General features: G+C 53.5%; 1 protein-coding gene across 3 annotated transcripts; it reads right to left on the bottom strand.

Annotated features, from left to right (window-relative positions):
- Positions 1-2209: 2209 nt before the first annotated feature.
- CNN1 (calponin 1) lies at positions 2210-13733 on the bottom strand. 3 transcript variants are annotated; one of them, XM_003830505.5, is made up of 7 exons: positions 13496-13733; positions 11304-11425; positions 5778-5844; positions 5550-5687; positions 4624-4734; positions 3063-3209; positions 2210-2982 (listed from the first exon to the last, which is right to left on the bottom strand). In XM_003830505.5, exons 1-7 carry the CDS (start codon positions 13703-13705, stop codon positions 2737-2739), a joined length of 1041 nt encoding a protein of 346 aa, XP_003830553.1. In that variant the 5' UTR covers positions 13706-13733; the 3' UTR covers positions 2210-2736. The 3 variants fall into 3 exon arrangements, with proteins under 3 accessions (XP_003830553.1, XP_034801268.1, XP_008954221.1); XM_034945377.2 differs by lacking the exon at positions 13496-13733 and adding an exon at positions 12732-12913; XM_008955973.4 differs by lacking the exon at positions 13496-13733 and adding an exon at positions 12476-12613.
- Positions 13734-22867: the final 9134 nt, after the last annotated feature.

Below are 22867 nucleotides of genomic sequence, written 5' to 3'. Positions count from 1 at the left end.
GAAACGAGGCTCCACAGCTTACAGTCTGACTTCTTGTGAGCCCAGAGTCCAGGCTGAGGGAACAGCTTACAGGCCGTCCTGGAGGTAGTGAGTGGAAGAGGGACACGGGAGGGAAACATGAAAGGGGCCTTTATTCAAGGGTGGTGAGGACTCTCAGAAGGCTGGTGTGGGGGCGGGATGTGTGTGGCCGATGGGGAGCACCTGAGGGCTGATGTCCCCTTAGCTGGTCGCACCGGTGACAAGGACCACAACACCCAGCAACCTGGGGCAGTGCCAGACCCTCCACCTGGCCTCATGAGCCCGGGTGGCAGGTGACCTGTGCTTCAGAGTCCTCGTTGCTACAGTGCAGGGGATGAAAGCACCTTCTTCCTGGAGCCATGCTGAGGATGGAAGTGCCAGACATGGTTTGAGCGGCTCTGGGGCCCACCCAGGGCACTGACGGATGTGAACAGCGGGGGGAGACATTGAGCTGGCCCGGAAGCCCTGGCTGCCAGACTGGGCTGCTGGGTCTGGCCTGTGCACCCCCCCAGGCCCACTCTGCCATGACATGTCTTCCCCGGTTATCCCGCCACCTCCAAGATCCCAGGTAAGGTCTGCTAGCCCTGGCAGGAGCCGGCACACATGCGCAGAGTGGTGGACAGGCACCTAGGTTTAGGGTGATGGCCCTCTGGGATCCAGCAGAAAGGGGGCTCATTCCTCTGGCACCCGAGGCCCTTCCTGCCGCCCGTCCACCCCAGCCTCACAGGCTAAGTGCTAATATGGTGCTGTTTTCCCGAGGAGGCAGGGCCCTGGGCCAGGCCCGGATCCTCCTCAGCATAGCTTCCCCGCGCCGGCCCAGGGGGAGCAGGACTTGCGGTAGCCAGGCCAAGAGCGCCTGGAATCCGGTTTACGAGGCCCCAGGGGCTGCGTGCGTCTGTGCACGGGTCTTCTGGTGTCTGCCTCCGCAGGTCTCCACGTTCCAGCCTCAACTCCTGCCCTCCCTGGGGAGAAGACAGCTCCGTGCCGCGCTCCTCGCTTCTCTGCCTCCTCTCCTCCTTGGAATCCTGATGGTTGGGGACCTCTCCCTCCTCCCGGGGATAACAGGGTCCCCTCTGAAATGTGAGGAGGTTGAGGCCCTGGACACAGCCTTTTAGGGTCCCGGGTTGGCAGGCTCAGCCTTAAGAGGGCTGAGAGCGGGCGGGGCACACAGAATTAACCGTGCCCTATGGTGCCCTGTGCCAGTCATTAAAGGGCCATTGCCTTGGCTCAGAAGTGCCCCTCTCCCTGTCCCCTTTCCCCTCCCCACAGTCTGGGGCTAAAGGGTTCACCCTGCCCACAGGGCCCACCAGGACCCCTACTTGTCATCCTTTCTCTATTGATGCCTGGTCTTTACCAGCGATTAAACATGTAGAACATCACCCCATCTGGGGGTGTCATTTCATGACCACAAGAGGCTTACTGTCCCCATTATTTTGATGGGAAAACAGGTCTAGGGAGGGGAAGTGATTGCCCGAGGTCACCCAGGCAGCTGCTCTGTGATTCACATGCCATTTAGCCTGTCCCAGTACTCAGGCTCTTTGTCACCACCATCCACAAGTCTCTGGGAGAGCAGTGTGGGTCGTGTGTGTGTGTGTGCGCGCGCGCGCATTGGCTCTCTGGCTGTGCCTTTTTTTTTTTGAGATGGAGTCTTGCTCTGTTGCCCAGGCTGGAATGCAGTGGCGCCATCTCAGCTCACTACAGCCTAGACCTCCAGGGCTCAAGTGATTCTCCTACCTCAGACTCCCAAGTAGCCGGGACTCCAGGCATGCGCCACCACGCCCTGCTAATTTTTGTATTTTTAGTAGAAACAAGGTTTCACCATGTTGGCCAGTCTGGTCTCGAACTCCTGACCTCAAGTGATCCTCCCATCTCAGCCTCCCAAAGTGCTGGGATTACCGGCATGAGCCACTGTGTCCGGCTGGCTATGCCTTTTTTACATGTCATAGGGAGTGTGTACTGCCTGTGTGTGCATATCTGTGTGTGAAAGGGGGGAGTGTGTGTGTGTGTGGACTTTGCATGTGAGTGTGATGGGGTGCCTGTCCTGTGTCTAGCTGAGTGGCTACAGTGAGGTGTGTGTCTTAGGGTGCGTGTGAGTGTGTGCGTCTTAGGGTGCATGTGGGCATGTGTGTCCGTGCAGATGTGTGTGCAGGATATGGCACATATCCAAAACAGAGCAGCTCTGAGGCCTCAGGAGATTTTACAGCCATTTATTGTGCTCCAGTGAAATAGAAAAAAAAGAAAGTGCTCGCATTACAAACGCCACTGTCACATCCACATAGTACGCCAGTCGCTGCAAACCAAACCGCGTGTGTCCGCTGGGTCTCTGGGCATGCAGTTTGCTCCCACTGCGGGAATGGGGTGGGGGCAGGCCGAGCCTGGGCTCTGGGGGCTTTGCTGGGGGAGCTTCTGGTCCTGGGGGTACCCACTTGTGAGGGAGTGGGGGGACAGCTGGAATAGCTTTGCTCAGTGCGTCCTTTGGGCGCTGTTGGGGACACCCGGCTCTATGTTGGACCCTGTAGCACTACAGAGCGGAGGGTCCCCTTCCCCCCAATGGGCCCCCCCCAGTCTGCTCTCTCCAAACTCTAACCCTGTAGAGGTTGAGTTCTACAGGGGCTGGAGGATGCCATGCAGGGAGAGGGGGTCGGCTGGGCCTGGCTGGGTCCAGCCAAGAGCAGCAGCAGCCTCCCTTGGGGGGAAAACAGGGAAGGCCTTGTGGCCCTAGGCGGAATTGTAGTAGTTGTGTGCATGGTGGTTGTGGGCAGGCTCACCCAGCTCTGGGTACTCGGGAGTCAGACAGTACTTGGGGTCGTAGACCTGGCGTGGCAGCCCATACACCGTCATGCCCCGCTGCGAGGCGCCCTTGTTGCTGCCCATCTGCAGGCTGACATTGAGCGTGTCACAGTGCTCCATGCCCAGCCCCGGCTCGAAGATCTGCCGCTTGGTCCCTGGCGCAGTCATGCCAGCCTGCGAAGGGTGGTGTGGTCAGGCCGTGGGGTGGCCAGGGTCCTGGGCCTTGACAGCGTGTCCCGGGGGCCCCCACTCACCTGGCTGGCTCCTTTGTTGGTGCCCATCTGCAGGCTGATGGTCGCCTGGTCCAGAGGCTGGTCTGTGCCCAGCTTGGGGTCGTAGAGGTGGCGCCGGGTGCCATAGGCCGTCATGCCCTGCTGGCTGGCAAACTTGTTGGTGCCCATCTAGGAAGCCAGAAGGAGAATCACACCAATAATTACAGACCTCATCATGGGCCATGAGGCATAGCTGATGGGAGAGGATGAGGCGCCGCTTTATCATTTTTTTCAATTTTTATTTTATTTTATTTATTTTTTTTGAGACGGAGTCTTGCTCTGTTGCCCAGGCTGGAGTGCAGTGACATGATCTCAGCTCACTGAAATCTCCATCTCGCACATTCAAGCAATTCTCCTGCCTCAGCCTCCGGAGTAGCTGGGATCACAGGTGGGCATCACCATGCCCGGATAATTTTTTGTATTTTTAGTAGAAATGGGGTTTCACCATGTTGGCCACGCTGGTCTCGAACTCCTGACCTCAGGTGATCCACCCACCTCACCCTCCCAAAGTGCTGGGATTACAGGGGTGAGCCACTGTGCCTGGCCCATTTTTTATTTTATTTTTATATTTTATTTTGTTCTATTCTATTTTTTTGTTTTATTTTATTTTATTTGAGATAGCATCTCACTCTGTCGCCCAGGTTGGAGTGCAGCGGCACAATCTTGGCCCACTGCAACCTCTGCCTCCTGAGTTCAAGCAATTCTCCTGCCTCAGCCTCCTGAGTAGCTGGGACTACAGGTGTGCCCCACCACACCGGCTAGTTTTTGTATTTTTGGTAGTGACAGGGTTTCACCACGTTGGCCAGGCTGGCCTTGAACTCTTGACTTTAAGTGATCCGCCTGCCTTGGCCTCCCAAAGTGCTAGGATTACTGGCATGAGCCACCACACCCAGCCCATTTTCATTTTTAGAGACAGGGTCTCACTCTGTCGCCCAGGCTGGAGTCCAATGATGCAATCATTGTAACCTTGAACTCCTGGGCTCAAGTGATTCTCCCACTTCAGCCTCCCAAGTAGCTGGGACCACAGGCAGACACCACTGCATTTGGCTAAACTCTTAAATTTGTTGTAGAGATGGCGGTGGAGGGGGGTTCTATTTTGCCCAGGCTGGTCTGAAACACCTGACCTCAAGCAATCCTCCTGCCTCAGCCTCCCCAAGTGCTGGAATTATAGGTGTGAGCCACTGCACCCCGCCTGAGGCATCCTTTCGAGACTGGAAACTGAGGCCCAGAGTGGGCCTATCACATGACTGACTTCTAGCATTGAAGTTCCAGCCTGCCACGCATCAGCTGGAAGATCTGTGCAAAAGCGAGCCAGCTTCTCCGGGTCTCAGTTTTCTCATCTGCGGAAAGGGTATGGTGATAACAAGCACCTCTCTGCTGGGGTGTTGGCAGAGTGAGTGAGTTTGTGAATGGAAGATGAGCATAAGCACAGTACCCGGCCTATAGTATAGTTAATGCCAAATATCCTGTCCCCAAAAGCCTTCAGACATCAGGGTGCCCTCCTGGCCTCTATGACCTCTGCGCAGTGAGGACAGGGCGGTACCTGCAGCCCAATGATGTTCCGCCCTTCTCTTAGCTTCCCCGGCTCGAATTTCCGCTCCTGCTTCTCTGCGTACTTCACTCCCACGTTCACCTTGTTTCCTTTCGTCTTCGCCTAGGTGGGGCAGGGAAAGCAGGGACTGACAAGGGGGCCTCCAGGCTGCACAGTCCCCTTGGACACTGTTTTTTTGTTGTTGTTGACACGGAGTCTCGCTCTGTTACCCAGGCTGGAGTGCAGTGGCGTGATCTCAGCTCACTGCAAGCTCCGCCTCCCGGCTTCACACCATTCTCCTGCCTCAGTCTCCCTAGTAGCTGGGACTACAAGCGCCTGCCACCATGCCCGGCTAATTTTGTTTTGTAGTTTTAGTAGAGACAGGGTTTCACCATGTTAGCCAGGATGGTCTCGATCTCCTGACCTTGTGATCCACCTGTCTCGGCCTCCCAAAGTGCTGGGATTACAGGCGTGAGCCACCATGCCCGGCCGACACTGTTTTTTGTTTTTTTTTTTTGAGACGGAGTCTTGGCTTTGTCACCCAGGCTGGGCAGTGGCATGATCTCGGCTCGCTGCAGACTCCGCCTCCCGGGTTCAAGTGATTCTCCTGCCTCAGCCTCCTGAGTAGCTGGGATTACAGGCATGCGTCACCACGTCCAGCTAATTTTTGTATTTTTAGTAGAGACGGGATTTCATCATGTTGGCCAGACTGGTCTCAAACTCCCGGCCTCAAGCAATCCGCTCACCTTGGCCTCCCAAAGTGCTGGGATTACAGGTGTGAGCGACCGCGCCCGGCCCCCTTGGACGCTGTTGACAGCACCTGCTCCCCCATCCCTGCCCCCCCGCCACCTTCACTGGGCTCAGGGGCACAAGTGGCCACACCTGCATCCCAGCCCAGGCTGCCCACCGCCCCCTGCCCAGCCTGCAACCACACTCACCATGCTGGCCAAAGCCAGGAGGGTGGACTGCACCTGTGTATGGTTGGTGTTCTCAAACAGGTCGTTGGCCTCAAAAATGTCATGGGGCTTCACCCCATACTTGGTGATGGCCTTGATGAAGTTGCCGATGTTCTCCAGCTAGAGGGGGGCACGTGGTGGTCACTGGGGGGGGAGGGGAGGTCTGAGGGGCTTGCGGGCAAGGATGGAAGAGATTGGGTCTGGGCTCACCTGGTGCCAATTTTGGGTTGACTCATTGATCTTCTTCACGGAGCCTGGCTGCAGCTTATTGATGAATCTGAGAAGAGTGGGGAAGGGGTAAGAAAGGTGTCCCCCCAGGGTTGGGCACGGTGGCTCACGCCTGTAATCCCAGCACTTTGGGAGGCCAAGGCGGGTGGATCACGAGGTCAGGAGAGCGAGACCATCCTGGCCAACATGGTGAAACCCCATCTCTACTAAAAATACAAAAATTAGCCAGGCGTGGTGGCACATGCCTGTACTCCCAGCTACTCAGGAGGCTGAGGCAATCACTTGAACCCAGGAGGCGGAGGTTGCAGTGAGCTGAGATTGCAGCACTGCATTCCAGCCTGGGGACAGAGCGAGACTCCGTCTCAAAAAAAAAAAAAAGAAAGAAAGAAAGGTGTCCCCCACTCCCGCTCTCCAGCCCAGCCCAGCAGGAGGAGGGTGACGGGATGACCACAAGGGGCCATGCCATACCCTAGCGTCACTTCTCCATGCAGTCAGCTCTCAGCTGCAGCCCCTCCAAACCACCCAAGCACAGACACAAATGGGACGCTGATGCCAAGGAGCTAGACTCAGGTCCCAGTCAGAAAGCCTGCTTATCCAAGGTGTGTCCGAGTCTCTGGGATCTCCGAAGCCTCACTGGCAGGTGTGTCTCAGCGTCCTTTTCTCTTGTAGACAGCAGGAAGCCCACAAGGGCCTCTTCTCTGACTCACTCCTTTAATGATCTCGTCTCTTTTTTCTTTTCTTTTTTTTTTTTTTGATGCAGGGTGTGGCTTTGTCGCCCAGGCTGGAGAGCAGTGGTGCAATCACAGCTCACTGCAGCCTCAACTTCCCAGGCTCCAGCGATCCTCCCACCTCAGCCTTCCGAGTAGCTGGGATCACAGGTGCGCACCACCATGCCTGGCTTTTTTTTTTTTTTTTTTTTTTTTTGGTAGAGAGGGGGTTTCACTGTATTTGTATTGCCCAAGCTGGTCTTGAACTCCTGGGCTCAAGCGATCCTCCTGCCTCAGCCTCCCAAAGCGCTGGGATTACAGGCATGAGTGACAGCACCTGGCCTCATTCAGTCTCTTGACTTTAAGTGCCTCCATATGCCAGCAACTCCCTCATCTCCCTGCAGCCTGGGTTTCTTACCATCTCATTCAGCTCTCTCCATGGGTGCCTGGGTGTCTCAAATCAAACTCACCCTGCTCCAGACTCCTGACATGCAGCTTCCCCCTCCAGACTCCCCCCTCCCTCCACCTTCCCTGCCTAGCAGTGCCCCCTTCTAGGTGCTCAGCCAGAGCCCTTGGACTTGCCCCCAACTCCCCCTTTCTCCTTCTCTCAGCCTCATGTCCAGTCCCTCCAAAGTTCTTTGGCTCTGCCTTTTAATGAGTCCAGAAAACCACCCACTGCTCCCTGCCACCTCCACCTGGGTCTCAGCCACCAGAGTCTGTTTCCTGGCCTCTTGTAATGAGCTCCCAACTTCCACTTCATCCCCTACAGACCCACCCTTCTTCATCCAGCAGCCAGAATTTTTTTTTTTTTTTTCCGAGATGGAGTCTTGCTCTGTCACTCAGGCTGGAATGCAGTGGCGGGATCTCGGCTCACTGCAACCTCTGTCTCCTGGGTTCAAGCAATTCTCCTGCCTCAGCCTCCTAAGTAGTTGGGATTACAGGTGCCTGCTACCATGCCCAGCTAAATTTTGTGTATTTTTAGTAGAGACGCGGTTTCACCATGTTGGTCAGGTTGGTTTCGAACTCCTGACCTCAAGTGAAATGCCCACCTCAGCCTCCCAAAGTGCTGGGATTACAGGCATGAGCCACTGCACCTGGCCCAGAATGGCCTTTTTTAAACAGTTCAAGTTACCGTCCAGTTCCAAATCCTCCAGGAGCCTCCCACTGCCTTCAGAATGAAATCCTAAGTCCTCTGCCTAAAATGCCCTCTGTAGAACTGGGCGCAGTGGCTCACACCTGTAATCCCAGTGCTTTGGGAAGCCGAGACAGGAGGATGGCTTGAGCCTAGGAGTTTCAGATCAGCCTGGGCAACATGGTGAGACCCGTGTCTCTACAAAAAAAAAACAACCCCGAAAACTTCACCGGGCGTGGTGATGTGTGCCTGTAGTTCCAGCTACTGAGGAGGCTGGGGCTGAAGAGGCTGGGGTGGGAGGATCAGTTGAGCCTAGGAAGTCGAGGCTGTAGTGAGCTATGATTGCACCACTGTACTCCAGCCCGGGCACCAGAGCAAGACTCTGTCTCTAAATAAATAAATGAAATAAAATGCCCTCCACCATCTGACTCTCAGTTCACTCTGCGACTTCATCTCCACTTCTGCTCAATCATTTGTTGCTCGTCACGCCAGCCTCCTTCTTGTTTCTTGAACACCCCAAGCACGATCCTACCTCAGGCCTTTGCACTGGTGGCCCCCTCTGCTTTGCCTCAGGTCCCCTGAGCCCTCCCTCACTTCATCTAAGGTTCTGTTCAAATGTCACCTCTTCAGAGAGGCCTCCCAGACCACTCTCTAGGAAACTGCAGACTCTCCACCCGCAGACATATACCTGACCCTCCCATCTTCCCTTCCGCTTGAGTTTTCCCCAGGACACTTACGACCACAAATCTGTGATTATTTGATCAATTATATGATTGATCTCCTCAACTGGACTAAAAGTCCTTGAGCTCTGAGTCGAGTCTGTTCTGTTCACTGTTCCCAGTGCCTAGGCCAGAGCCTGGCACACAGCAGGAACTCATAAATGCTTCTTTTGTGAATGAATGAATGAATGAATGAATGAGTGAATGACCGGAGTGCGTGGGTGACTGCACTACACTCTTTTTTTTTTTTTATACTTTAACTTCTGGGGTACATGTGCACAATGTGCAGGTTTGATACATAGGTATACTTGTGCCATGTTGGTTTGCTGCACCCATCAACTTGTCATTTACATTAGGTCTTTTTTTTTTTTTTTTTTTGAGACGGAGTCTCGCTCTGTCACCCAAGCTGGAGTGCAGTGGTGCGATCTCGGCTCACTGCAAGCTCCGCCTCCCGGGTTCACGCTATTCTCCTGCCTCAGCCTCCCGAGTAGCTGGGACTACAAGCACCTGCCACCACGCCCGGCTAACTTTTTGTATTTTTTTAGTAGAGACGGGGTTTCACCGTGTTAGCCAGGATGGTCTTGATCTCCTGACCTCGTGATCCGCCCGCCTCAGCCTCCCAAAGTGCTGGGATTACAGACGTGAGTCACCGCGCCCGGCCCACTCTTTTATTATTATTATTATTATACTTTAAGTTCTAGGGTACACATGCACAACGTGCAGGTTTGATACATAGGTATACATGTGCCATGTTGGTTTGCTGCACCCATCAACTTGTCGTTTACATTAGTTTTTTTTTTTTGAGACAGGGTTTCACTGTTGCCCAGGCTGGAGTGCAGTGGCGCGATCATAGCTCACTGCAGCCTTGACCTCCAGGGCTCAAGCGATCCTCCCACCTCAGCCTTCTGAGTAGCTGGGACCACAGGCGCATGCCACCATGCCAAGCTAATTAAAACAAAAATGTTTTGTAGAGATGGAATCTGGCTATGTTGCCCAGGCTGGGACTGCACTGTTTGACGTCTGAGCAGTCCTCTGCCTGAGCTGGGACACCAGCATGCCTACCTCCCCACCTGCCAATTCCTTGTTCCTAGTGGATGGGAATGGAACAAGGTAAACACCCCCCACACCCCTTCTTCCCAGCATCTAGGACTTGATGAAGCTGCACCTTCAAAGTCTTCCCGAGGCCACTCACAGTCACTCTGCCCTGGGTCAGACTCAAATGCAGAGCGGGCGCAGGCTGAGTTTAGAGCCCTGCTATGCATTAAGATTGCAGTGGAGCCGGGCGCGGTGGCTCACGCCTATAATCCCAGCACTTTGGGAGGCCGTGGGTGGATCACAAGGTCAGGGGTTCGAGACCAGCCTGACCAACATGGTGAAACCCCGTCTCTAGTAAAAATACAAAAATTAGCTGGGCGTGGTGGCGGGCACCTGTAATCCCAGCTACTCAGGAGGCTGAGGCAGGAGAATTGCTTGAACCTGGGAGGCAGAGCTTGCAGTGAGCCAAGATCATGCCACTGCACTCCAGCCGGGGTCACAGAGCAAGATTCCATCTGAAAAAAAAAAAGATTGCAGTGGAACTGGGGCTTGGGAGCTGTTAGGGTTTTCACCTCCCTCAGCAATGAGGTTTTGAGGCGAGGAGAAAACCAGGGCCGGCAGGGTGCAGTGGTTCATGCCTGTAATGCCAGCACTTTGTGAGACTAAGGCGGGTGGATCACTTGAGGTCAGGAGTTCGAGACCAGCCAGGCCAACATGGCAAAATCCCGTCTCTACTAAAAATACAAAAGTTAGCCGGGCAAGGTGGTGGGCACCTGTAATCCCAGCTGCTCAGGAGGCTGAGGCACAAGAATCACTTGAACCCGGAAAGCAGAGGTTGCAGTGAGCTGAGATCATGTCACTGCACTCCAGCCTGGGTGACAGAGGAAGACTCCATCTCAAAAAGAAGAAGAAGAAGAAGAAGAAGGTCGGGCGAGGTGGCTCATGCCTGTAATCCCAGCAATTTGGGAGGCCGAGGCAGGTGGATCACTTGAGGTCAGGAGTTCGAGACCAGCCTGGTCAACACGGTGAAACACTGTCTCTACTAAAAAAAAAAAAAAAAAAAAAAAAAAAAAATTAGCCAGGCGTGGTGGCATGTGCCTGCAATCCCAGCACTTTGGGAGGCCAAGGCAGGTGGATCACTTGAAGTCAGGAGTTCAAGACCAGCCTAGTCAACATGGTGAAACTCCATCTCTACTGAAAAAAAAAAAAATACAAAAATTAACCGGGCATGGTGGCACGTGCCTGTAATCCCAGCACTTTGGGAGGCTGAGGTAGGTGGATCAGTTGAGGTCAGGAGTTCGAAAACATCCTGGCCAACATGGCGAAACCCCATCTCTACTTTAAAAAAATACAAAAATTAGCGAGGCATGGTGGTGCGTGCCTGTAATCCCAGCTATTGGGGAGGCTGAGGCAGGAGAATCACTTAAACCCTGGAGGCGGAGGTTGCAGTGAGCCGAGATTGTGTCTCTGCACTGCAGCCTGGGCAACAGAACAAGACTGTATCTCAAAAAAACAAAAAGAAAACAGAAAGAAAACCAGGGCCTCCTTTAATTATTGCTGCACATCTCTCCTCACATCACCAAGCCAGCCATGAACAGCTGTTGGCTGCTGCCTTTTAGCTGTGACCGCTCTTTCTGGGGACTCTGGCGGCCACAGATGGGCCCACCCTGTATAGCATGGTGGTTAAGATTCTAGAGTCATTTCCCTTGAAACCACGTGGGACTTGGTGCAATGCATTTCACCTGAGCCTCAGTTTTCTGTGCCTGTTAAATGGGCACAATGATTACTGGCCACCCCAAAGGTATCCAATAGAAAGTGTTCAACTCAGTTCCAGGATCATGGTTGTTTTGGGGGTTGAGGGGCTGCATGGAGTTGGGGGATGGTGCAGGGTCTTGGCTTCGAGAGCCTCACTCACTCGCAAAGAATGATGCCATCTTTGAGGCCGTCCATGAAGTTGTTGCCGATGCGACGGCCTGTCACCCCCTCGATCCACTCTCTCAGCTCCTGCTCCCGCTGGTGGTCGTACTTCTGGGCCAGCTGGGGCGAGGGGAGGGCAGGGGGCACAGAGAAAGGGGTGAGGATGCAGTGGGGGCAGCCTGGGCTCCCTGGGTCCTGTCCGAACTTCCTAGAGCCTGATCTCCCTCGTCCTTCCCAACTAAGGCAATTTTGCCCCAGATCCATAGTTGGGGGATGGGGGCTGGGGCGGGCTGAGAGCCAGGGCTGAGGTGGCACCTGCCCAGGGGGCCATTCCGGGCATTCTGAGGTTTGGCACCAGGGAATGTAGATGAGTGGTGGGGTGTGGGGAGCTGGATCCTCTGAGCTAGAGGGGTGGCACCCGGCCCCCTGGTTTTCCGTCCAGGCCAAACTTGGGGCTTCTCTTCCTCTAGCCCTGCCCCCTCTGTGCCCCCTGTTGGAAGAGGGGGCACCTCAGGAAGGGAAGAAGGAGGTCTAAGGAGGTGCCCCTGGGTGCTGGCTTGCAGAGGAGTGCTGGTCATACATCTCTGTCTCTCCGTGTCCCCCAGGTCTTCAGCTCCAGGGCTCTGTCTCTGGTTAGGGGTGGGGGCTTGTCTCTGTCTTAGCCCCCACCCCTTGCACGTCTGTATGTCTCTCTCCCTCTTATCCCCCCGACTCCTCTGTCTCTCTCTTCCCCAGCGCTGTCTTTTCTTGGCCCAGTCTTGGGTCCCCATCTCTCTGGGTGGCTAGTCCCTGTCTGGCCAGGGGTAGGGCTCCTGGGTCTTGTATCTGCCTCTCTAGGTCTTTCTCTGTCTCCAGGTTTCCTGCCTGGGGTGGGGGGGGTGGGGCTCTGTCTCCTCTCCCTGCCCCTCCATCCTTGTCTAGGTCTTATCTCGCTCCTGGCTCGCCCTCCCCGTCTGTCCCTAGGGTGTCTCAGGCTCCCAGTATCTCTGTCTGCCTCTCCCCCCACCTCCCTGCTTTTCCCTCTCTCCACTGTCCCCCCCTCCCCCACTCCACTCCCATTTCTCCAGAACCCTCCGCCCCAGCCCAGCCAGGCTCCCAGCCCCTAGGGGACCGGGCTGCCTCTTCTTCTCCCGGGTGAGTGGGGGGAGGTGGGAGGGGCGGCCCCCTCACCTGGCCCTGGCCCTGCCGCCCCCCACGCCACCAGCCCGGCTTTATAAAGCAAACCGGCCCTTATATAGCGTGGCCCGGGCTCCCCGAGGCCGCCTTATAAGGCGCGGCGTCTCTGCGCGGCTCTGGGGCCGGCGCTGGGGGGAGGAGGGCGGCGCTGGGATCTGTCTCTCGCCCGAGGACCCGCCCCCCACCAGCCCCCTCCTCCAGCCCCGAGATCCCTCGACCCAGGTTCCAACCCAGTCCCCCACTTCCTCACCATGGGACCCTGGGAAAAGCCACCCTGAGCCTCAGTGTTCCCCTCTGTCAAATGGGGCAGGAACTCCTCCCTCGGCAATACTGTTGGGGCGATTCCAGTGGGCTGGAAACTTCAAGTTCTCCAGCTGGGAGAAGCTGAGCCCATCCTGGTGTATGGGGGGTGAGTCCAGGGTCCGAGCGCTGTACCTGCTTTACCTGGGACCCCAGCTATTTGCCTCTCCTCTCCGAACCTCAGTTTACCCAACCATAGCATGAAGGTGGTGTCCAGGTATCTTCCTAGCTCCACAGTCAGGAGACCCCTGCCGCACTTCTGATGCCCGCTTCCTGCCTTTCACCGTCCCCCTCTGTCTTCAGGATCTCCCACACTTTGACGGCGTCACTTCCCAGGTACCCCAGCACTCAAGCGCTCCCCAATTTCTTTGTCAGGCCGGGGGATATGGAAAAATCAACAAGTCTTCCCCCTATGTTGTTCCCCCCAAGAACACGAAGGGTTAACAGAAGACTGATCAGGTGGGTATCTTTGCAATGGACTGACCCCCTCTGTTTATGTGTGGCTGTGTGCCCCCCCATTCCACCCCCAACCATAGCTGGGGGCTCTGGGATGTTCAGGGGGAGACAGGCAGCCCCTATCCCATATCACTCCCTTTTCCCCTCTCAGTTTCCAAGTCACATAGGATAGGCAGGAGGGGGTTCAAGGGACCCCAAGCTCAGGGCTCTGGCCTGGCAGGACGTGTGGGCCAGGCCAGGGAGGCCCTCCAGCCCTACCTTGTTCTTAACCTCAGCTGACAGCCCGTAGGCAGGGCCTCGGTTGAAGTGAGCAGAGGACATGCTGGCCGGTGGGCTCTGGCGGGGGAAAGTGGCGGCACTGACGCTGAGAACCAAGGCAGCAGCTGAAGTTCCGTCTGCACACTCTTCCCTCCTCACATGTTTTTGAAGCTCCGGAGGCGGCCCGGGTCTCTTCCAGGGCCGTTCCATTGGCTGTAGGGGCCTGCCAAGGGGCGGGGCACCTCCCCCCCAACCTCAGCTGCCTTCCCCCCACTTGTGATGTCAGGCCCTTGGTATTGGGAGCTGATTGTGTCATTGTTTCCACCTAGGGGGGCAGCCTGCGTTATTCTGGGGGGGCTTGGTCAGACAGAGACCAGCCTTCTTCCACCCACCCCTCCCACTGTCCATTGGGCCTCTGGCTGGGTCTGAGTCTCTTTGTCTCTGAGGTCATCTCTCTTTATCTCTCTGGAGTCTTGAAGCAGGACTGACACCCAAGGTAGTTTAGTGAGCACCATCCCAGGTTTATCTCCAGATACCAACAGTCTATAGCCTTAGGTAAGCCCCTTCTCCTCTCTGGGCCTCTATGGCCACATCTGTAAAATGGGCTAATGATAGTGCCTGCCTCATGGGAGAGTTGTAAAGATCAGAAGAATATGCCTGTTACATGCCCAGCACAGTGCCCGGCACAGCAGAGGGACTCGGGCCATAGCAGTCTTTTTAAGGCAAGGTTTCACTCTGTCCCCTCAGCTGGAGTGCAGTGGCACAATCACAGCTCACTGCAGTCTTGACCTCCCAGACTCAAGTGATCCTCCCATCTCAGCCCATCCAAGTAGTTAGAATTGCAGACTTGTGCCACCAACCTGGCTAATTTTATTTTATTTTTTTAGAGATGGGGTCTCGCTATGTTGCCCAGGCTGGTCTCAAATTTCTGGGCTCAAGCAATCTGCCCGCCTTGGCCTCCCAAAACGCTGGGATTTGCAGGCATGAGTCACCATGCCCAGCCTATAGCATTCTTTATGCTGAGGGTCCAGCACCCCAGTTCTGTCTCCTCCAGCCCCTCATAAGGACCTGGGGGAGCAGAGATCCTGGGTCTCACCCTCCCCATCCACTTGTGTGTCACCTGAACTACAGGGTGACTTTGTTGGCAAGTCCCAGGCCGTGAACTGTGTCCCTGTCAAACAGCCCTACCCAGCCAGATCTCACCCCTGGACCACAGGGGTGGATGCTATGCCCACATCATGCCCCACGTGGCAAGGCCATGTTTGTGACACTTAGATGACATGTCTGCAACCTGCCACACACTAATGATATGTTAAGGATATGCAGTTTATCGGTCACATGCTAATGGCATGGCTGCAGTATGCCAGAGACTACAGCCCTTATGTCAGGCCATGTTCCAACTCTGTACATATATCCATTCAATTCTCATGACGCCCTCAGAGATGGACACTGTTATTATTATTATTATTATTATTATTATTATTATTATTTGGAGACAGAGTCTCTATTCCCCAGGCTGGAGTGCAGTGATGCTATCTCGGCTCACTGCAACCTCCACCTCCTGGGTTCAAGCGATTCTCCTGCCTCAGCCTCCCAAGTAGCTGGGATGACAGGTGTCTGCCACCACGACTGGCTATTTTTTGTATTTTTAGTAGAGACGGAGTTTTGCCATGTTAGCCAGGCTGGTCTCGAACTCCTGACCTCAGTTGATCTGCCCACCTCGGCCTTGCAAAGTGCTGGGATTACAGGCGTGAGCCACCGTGCCCAGCTGACATTGTTATTATTAATACAAGTACTTTGCTTTACAGGTGGGGAAACTGAGGCACGGGGGCTTGGAATCACTTTTTCAGCGTCACACAGCAGGCCAGGGGCAGAGGAGAATTTGAGACCATGCTCCATGAACCTCAACTATGAGGCTAAGGTGGGGTTTCTCAACCTCCACACTGTTGACAGCTGAGGCTGGATAATTCTTCATGGTTGGGGGGCTGCCTTGGGCATTCATTGTAAGACTTCAAGCAGCATGCCTGGCCTCTACCTGCTACATGCCAGTAGCACTCTCTTAGTCCTAATAAACAGAAATGTTGAGGCACTGCGGCAGGACCCTGTAGTCCCAGCTACTAAGGAGGCTGAGGTGGGAGGATCCCTTGAGCCCAGGAGTTTGAGAACCATCTGGCCAAGATAGCAAGACCATGGTCTCTAAAAAAGAAAAATTAAAAGAAGAAATGTCTACACACATTGCCAATGTCCCATGATTGGGGTCGGGGTGGAAGCAGATCACCCCTGTTTGCAAACCACTGAGCTAAGGCAATGTGCTAGTTGATGGCATGTCATGATATGTCGAACATACACGAAAATACATAAAATACGAGGCCAAGGCGGGAGGATCGCTTGAGCCCTGGAGTTCAAGACCCGAGACCAGCTTAGGCAACATAGCGAGACCCCGTCTCTATTTAAAAAAAGAAAAAAAAGAAAAAATAGAAAGTACATAAAATGAGCTAACAATTAGCACCTGCTACGTACTAAGTGCTTTGAGCCTGTTAACTCATTCCTCACGACAGCCTTATGAGGTGGGTCTATACGAGGCACAGAGAGGTGACGCCGAATGGCTGGGTCACACAGCTCGAGGGTGGCAGGGGCGGGATTCGAACGCGCAGATTCCTGGATCCCTCCCAAACTGAGCGGCCCTCGGGGGCCGCAGTTCGCTACTGCGCATGTGAGGACCTGCAGCCGGCGCCCCCTGGCGGCCCGGGAGGGGCGGGGGCGGGACCTGGCGAGGTCCAGGCGGCGGTGACGTCACGCGATGACTCACTCGGCCCCGCCCCCCGGCCCGCGGCCTCTTGGCCATTTATAGAATCTGCACGGGCTCTGAAGTCACGGCCCAGGCACGACGGGGGCGGGGTGGGGGAGCTCTTGGCGTGCCCCCCAACGGGGCAGCCCCGGGTACCCCCAGGGGGCAGCCCTTTCCGGGACTGCCTTGTCCCTCTGATTGTAGTAGGTCTGTGTCTCTGTATCTCCGTCTCTGGGTCGCTGAGCCTTTTTCTGTCTCTGCCTTTGTCTCTGTGTCTCTGTTTCTGTTCCTGGTCTTTGAGTCATTCTATTTCTCTTCATGTCGCTGTCGCTGTCGCTGTATTGTCCCTGTCTCTCTTCGCGTCTCTGTCTGGTAGATGGGGGTAGAGGCATTAGAGGGGGCTGATCCCATATCGAGGCCCCAATCCCAGTAGACACCTGAGTGTCATCCCTTATTCGCTCCTTTCTGGCATTTTCCAGGCTCTAGCCCCTCTGTGCCTCAGTTTACCATCTAAATGAGAAGTGTAGGATCTTGTAAGAGGCACGGTTTCCCGAAGGGTCTAGGACAGTCATTGTAGGAAAGCCATGCCTCTCCTCAACTTTAGGGGACCCCCTAAAACCTTCCTGATGCTCAGAACCATTTAAAACTCACACTTGGCCGGGCGTGGTGGCTCACGCCTGTAATCCCAGCACTTTGAGAGGCCAAGGCGGGTGGATCACCTGAGGTCAGTAGTTCAAGACCAGCCTGACCAACATGGTGAAACCCCGTGTCTACTAAAAATACAAAATTAGCCGGGCATGGTGGTACATGCCTGTAATCCCAGCTACTCGGGAGGCTGAGGCAGGAGAATTGCTTGAACCCGGCATGTCAGGCAGAGGTTGCAGTGAGCCAAGATCACACCACTGCACTCCAGCCTGGGCCACGGGAGTGAGACTCTGACTCAAAAAATGTAAAAATAAAAATAAAACCCACACTCACACGTGTTTGTCTGTGTGTTTTGGGGAAAGTCAAAGCCCTGCTCTGCACCGGCCTATCTTGGCATCCTGCTCTGCGAGCCCCCTCCTCACGAAGCTTTCCTATCCAGAAATCTGGCAGAGGCTCTTGTTCCTAAAGGCTTCTGTTATGGGAACACTCACTCCATGCCAGCCACAATCTCTTTTAATCCTCACCATCATCTTCTGAGGGTAGAAACTCATAGGTCCATTTTATAGATGGGAAACTCAAGGTTCAGAGAAGCCAAGCCACCCTCCCAGGTAACACTGTTTGTACCTTTTCTTCCAAGTCCCTCCAGATGTGCTGTTTCTTCTTCTTCTTCTCCTTCTTCTTCTTCTTCTTCTTCCTCTTCTTCTTCTTCTTTCTTCTTTCTTCTCCTTCTCCTTCTTCTTCTTTCTTCTTTCTTTTCTTCCTCTTCCTCTTCCGCTGCTGCTGCTGCTGCTGCTCCTTCTCCTTCTCCTTCTTCTTCTTCCTCTTCTTCTTCCTCTTCCTCTTTTTCTTCTTGTTCTCCTTCTTCTTCCTCTTCTTCTTCTGCTGCTGCTTCTCCTCCTCCTCCTCCTTCTTCTTCTTTCTTCTTTCTTCCTTCTCCTCCTCCTTCTCCTTCTTCCCCTTCTCCCTTCTCTCTTCTCCCTTCTCCTTATTTCTTCTTCTTCTTCTCCTTTTTTTTTTTTTTTTTTGAGTCAGAGTATCGCTCTGTCGCTCAGGCTAGAGTGGCATGATCTCGGTTCACTGCAACCTCCACCTCCTGGTTTCAAGCAATTCTGGAGCCTCAGCCTCCCAAGTAGCTGGGATTACAGGCACCCGCTACCACGCTGGGCTACAGATGTGTTTCCTGAGTCCCCAAACATGTTCCCACCTCAGGGTCTTTACAATAGCAGTTCCTGCCTCCTGGAACACATTTCTGCAAGATGCCTGCATGGCCTCTCCCCAACTTCATTCAGTCTCTGCTCTAATATCACCTCTCAGAGAGGCCTTCCCTGACCACCTGCTGTAAAATAATAGCATCTCTCACCCCCAGACTGACTGTGAGTGGGTGGACAGGGAGGGAGCTGTTCACTTATAGTCTGGGTGCAGTGGCTCGTGTCTGTAATCCCAGCACTTTGGGAGGCCAAGATGGGCAGATTGCTTGAGGCCAGCAGTTCAAGACCAGCCTGGGAGACATGGCAGGGCCCTGCCTGTACAAAAAAAAAAAGAGAGAGCTTTTTAAAAAAGTGCACTTTGGGAGGCCAAGGCAGGAGGATTGCTTGAGCCCAGGAGTTGGAGGCTACAGTGAGCTATGATCATGACACTGCTTTTTTTTTTTTTTTTTTTTTTTTTTTTACAGAATCTCACTCTGTCACCCAGGCCGGAGTGCAGTGGCATGATCTCAGCTCACTGCAACTTCCACCTCCCAGGTTCAAGCAATTATCCTGCCTCAGCCTCCTGAGTAGCTGGGATTACAGGTGCCCACCACCATACCGGGCTAATTTTTGTATTTTTAGTAGAGATGGGGTTTCACCATGTTGGCCAGACTGGTCTCAAACTACTGACCTCAGGTAATCTGCTTGCCTTGGCCTCCCAAAGTGCTGGGATTACAGGCATGAGCCACTGTGTCCAGCCATGCCATTGCATTTTAGTTTGGGTGAAAAATAAATAAATAAGAAAAGAAAAGAATGCTTGACGGCCGGGTGTGGTGGCTCACGCCTGCAATCCCAGCACTTTGGGAGGCCAAGGCAGGCGGATCATGAGGTCAGGAGATCGAGACCATCCTGGCCAACACGGTGAAACCCTGTCTCTACTAAAAATACAAAAAATTAGCCGGGCGTGGTGGCGGGTGCCTGTAGCTACTCGGGAGGCTGAGGCAGGAGAATGGCGTCAAGCTGTGGGGCAGAGCTTGCAGTGAGCTGAGATCGTGCCACTGCATTCCAGCCTGGGCGACAGAGCGAGACTCTGTCTCAAAAATAAATAAATAAATAAATAAAAGAATGCTTGACAACATGTAATGCAGAGGAGGCTGTGGGAACATTGTTGATGAGTGTGGGCAATTTGTTGATAGTTTCCCAAATGACAAATGTCCTTACCTTCTAAACAAGTATATCCTCTATTTTAGAATATTCCTCAGAAGTACAAGTGTAGGTGTGAAGAATGACATATGTGCAGGAACATTTATTGCAGTGGCCTTGTCATAATAAATCACTGTATAAATCCCATCAACCTGGGACAAGAGAGATAGACAAAGTTGAAGTTAAAACATATAGCACGTTGTTTCAACTAAATGAAGACACTGTAGCGCTGTGGTTAAGAGTGGGGACTCCAGCTGGGTGCAGTGACTCACGCCTGTAATCCCAACACTTTGGGAGGCTGAGGCGGGTGAATCACCTGAGGTCAGGAGTTCAAGACCAGCCTGGCCAACATGGTAAAACCCCATCTCTACAAAAACTACAAAAATTAGCTGGGCGTAATGGTGGGAGCCTATAATCCCAGCTACATGGGAGGCTGAGGCAGGGGGTTTCACCATGTTGGTCAGGCTGGTCTTGAACTCCTGACCTTGTGATCTGTCTGCCTCGGCCTCCCAAAGTGCTGGGATTACAGGTGTGAGCCACCACATCCGGCCCATTGCGTTTCTTTCTTTCTTTCTTTCTTTCTTTCTTTCTTTCTTTCTTTCTTTCTGTCTGTCTGTCTGTCTGTCTATCTATCTATCTTAGAGATGAGGTCTCACTATGATGCCCAGGCTGGACTTGAACTCCTGGGTTCAAGTGATCCTCCTGCCTCAGCCTCCTAAATAGCTAGAACTACAGTGCCACTGTGCCTGGCCCTCATTGCATTTAATTGTCATATCTCCATACATTCCTACAGTCTATAATAGTCCCTGGGTCTTTCAGGACCTTGACACTTTTGAAGAGTGCTGGTCAGTTATTTTGTAGACTGTCTTCGAGTTTGGTTTGTCTTGAATAAACTGAGGTGTTTGCATTACCAGGAAGAATACCAGAGAGGTGATGATGTATCCTTCTAAGTGTGTCATACCAAGGGCTTCATGATATCACCATGACTCATTACTAGTGATATAAATGTTGGTCACTTGGTTAAGGTGGTGTCTGCTAGGATCTTTCACTGTGAAGCTACTACTTTTTATAGGGTTCTTTCTGGGACTGTAATGTTAAAGATTCTGCACCAGGGCCTCACATATGGTGTTCTGTGTTAATACATACAGTACATAAAATATGTACATTCTTGGTTTTTTTGTTGTTGTTTGTCTGTTTGTTTTTTTGAGATGGAGTCTTGCTCTGTCGCCCAGGCTGGAGTGCAGTGGTGCAGTCTTGGCTCACTGCAAGCTCCGCCTCCCGGGTTCACACCATTCTCCTGCCTCAGCCTCCCGAGTAGCTGGGACTACAGGCGCCCACCACCACGCCTGGCTAATTTTTTGTATTTTTTTTAGTAGAGACTGGATTTCACCGTGTTAGGCTGGATGGTCTTGATCTCCTGACCTCGTGATCCGCCCGCCTCGGCTTCCCAAAGTGGTGGGATTACAGGCGTGAGCCACCGCGCACGGCCTGTACATACTTGTTTTTAAAAGACTACTGGCCTGGTGTGGTGGCACATGCCTATAATCCCAGCACTTTAGGAGGCCAAGATGGGTGGATCGCAGTACCCCAGGAGTTTGAGACAAGCCTTGGTAACATATTAAGATCCCATCTCTATTTTAAAATAATAATAATAGGCCGGGCGCGGTGGCTCACGCCTGTAATCCCAGCATTTTGGGAGGCCGAGGCTGGCAGATCACGGGGTCAGGAGATCAGACCATCCTGGAGAACACAGTGAAACCCCGTCTCTGCTAAAAATACAAAAAAATTAGCTGGGCATGGTGGCGGGCGCCTGTAGTCCCAGCAACTGGGGAGGCTGAGGCAGGAGAATGGCGTGAGCCCAGGAGGCGGAGCTTGCAGTGAGCCGAGATCGTGCCACTGCACTCCAGCCTGGGCGACAGAGCAAGACTCTGTCTCAAAAAATAAATAAATAAATAAATAAATAAATAAATAAATAAATAATAATGACTGGGCACGGTGGCTAATGCCTGTAATTCTGACACTTTGGGAGGCTGAAGCGGGAGGATCGCTTGAGCCCAGGAGTTCGAGACCAGCCTAGGCAACATGGTGAAATTCCATCTCTACTAAAAATACAAAAATTAGCCGGGTATGGTGGCATGCGCCTGTAGTCCCAGCTACTCGGGAGGCTGAGGCAGGAGAATTGCTTGAATGTGGGAGGCAGAGGTTGCAATTAGCTGAGATTGCACCACTGCACTGCAACCTGGGCGACAGAGCCAGACTCCGTCTCCAAAAATAAAATAAAATAAAATAAAATATTAAAAGACTAGTTCTGGAAGGATAAATAAGAAAACAAAAGCCATGACCACCTCAAGGGAAGGACACCAATAACTCTGAAGGCCACAGCCAGGTCAGCGACCCCATCATCTTACCCACTCCCCAGCTAAGCAGAGGTGACTCTGCTTGCTTGTAGCTGCGGGAGCCTGGCAGAGGGCAGTAGCGCTCCCAGCCGCTGCCCACGTGCCTGTCAACTTGCCAGAGAGGAGTGCTCCAGCCAAGCAGCTGATTGGCTACAGGTTTTCTCAGATTGCCCAATCACAAGAGTTCTGATGAGGTGGATGTCCTGCGGCTGCGCAGAGTCCTTGAGGCGTCCTAAGGGTAGGTTCTTGCATCCTAGTCTCCATGCCAGCTCACTGCGCCACAGAGGCTGAGGGACTGCAGAAATGGGCTTATGAGGGCAGATAGCCTTCCTTCCCGGGGGACACTGTTATTGCCAATAGCCCATTTTATGTGCTTATCCACCTTAGTTATTAACAGCCTAAATCTGGTGCTTTCTGGGGGAGACCAGGAGCCCCCATTACTCAATCTCACCTCGTTTTATCCCATTTCCTCCAAAGACTCCACTCCGACCACACAGAGTCTTTGCTGTTGTTCCCAGTGCCAAAAGCGTTCCCCAGATATCCAGATGGCTCACTCACTTCCTCCGGCCTTTACTCAAAGGACACCTCACTGAGGCCTTCCTATTTATTTATTTATTTATTTATTTACTGAGACGGAGTCTCACTCTGTCGCCCAGGCTGGAGTGCAGTGGTGCTATATCGGCTCGCTGCAACCTCCACCTCCTGGGTTCAAGCAATTCTCGTGCCTCAGCCTCCCGAGTAGCTGGGATCACAGGAGCACGCCACCACGCCCCACTAATTTTTATTTATTTATTTTTTGAGACAGAGTCTCGCTCTGTCGCTGAGGCTGGAGTGCAGTGGTGTTATCCTGGCTCACTGCAACCTCCGTCTCCCGGGTTCAAGCGATTCTCCTGCCTCAACCTCCCGAGAAGCTGGGATTACAGGCATCCACCACCATGCCCTGCTAACTTTGTATTTTTAGTAGAGACGGGGTTTCATCATGTTGGCCAGGCTGGTCTCGAACTCCTGACCTCAGGTGATCCGCCGGCCTCGGCCTCCCAAAGTGCTGGGATTACAGGCGTGAGCCACCGCGCCCTGCCCTATTTATTTATTATTACTATTTTTAGAAACAGGGTCTCACTCTGTTGCCCAGGCTGGAGTGCAGGGGTGCAAT

Source organism: Pan paniscus, chromosome 20, assembly GCF_029289425.2.
Source record: "Pan paniscus chromosome 20, NHGRI_mPanPan1-v2.0_pri, whole genome shotgun sequence".
Lineage (NCBI taxonomy): Eukaryota > Metazoa > Chordata > Mammalia > Primates > Hominidae > Pan > Pan paniscus.
The sequence above is the reverse complement of the archived record's forward strand: the minus strand, read 5'-3'. Positions and strand labels throughout refer to the sequence as shown.

Bases quoted from the DNA above. Each gene is read 5' to 3' on its own strand.
- CNN1 (XM_003830505.5), bottom strand. From the start codon at position 13,705: ATGGAACGGCCCTGGAAGAGACCCGGGCCGCCTCCGGAGCTTCAAAAA. The intron at 5,688-5,777 runs GTGAGCCCAGAC...GCCCCCCTCTAG, and splicing joins CAACCCAAAATTGGCACCAG to CTGGAGAACATCGGCAACTT. The intron at 3,210-4,623 runs GTACCGCCCTGT...CTGGCTTCCTAG, and splicing joins GGAACATCATTGGGCTGCAG to ATGGGCACCAACAAGTTTGC.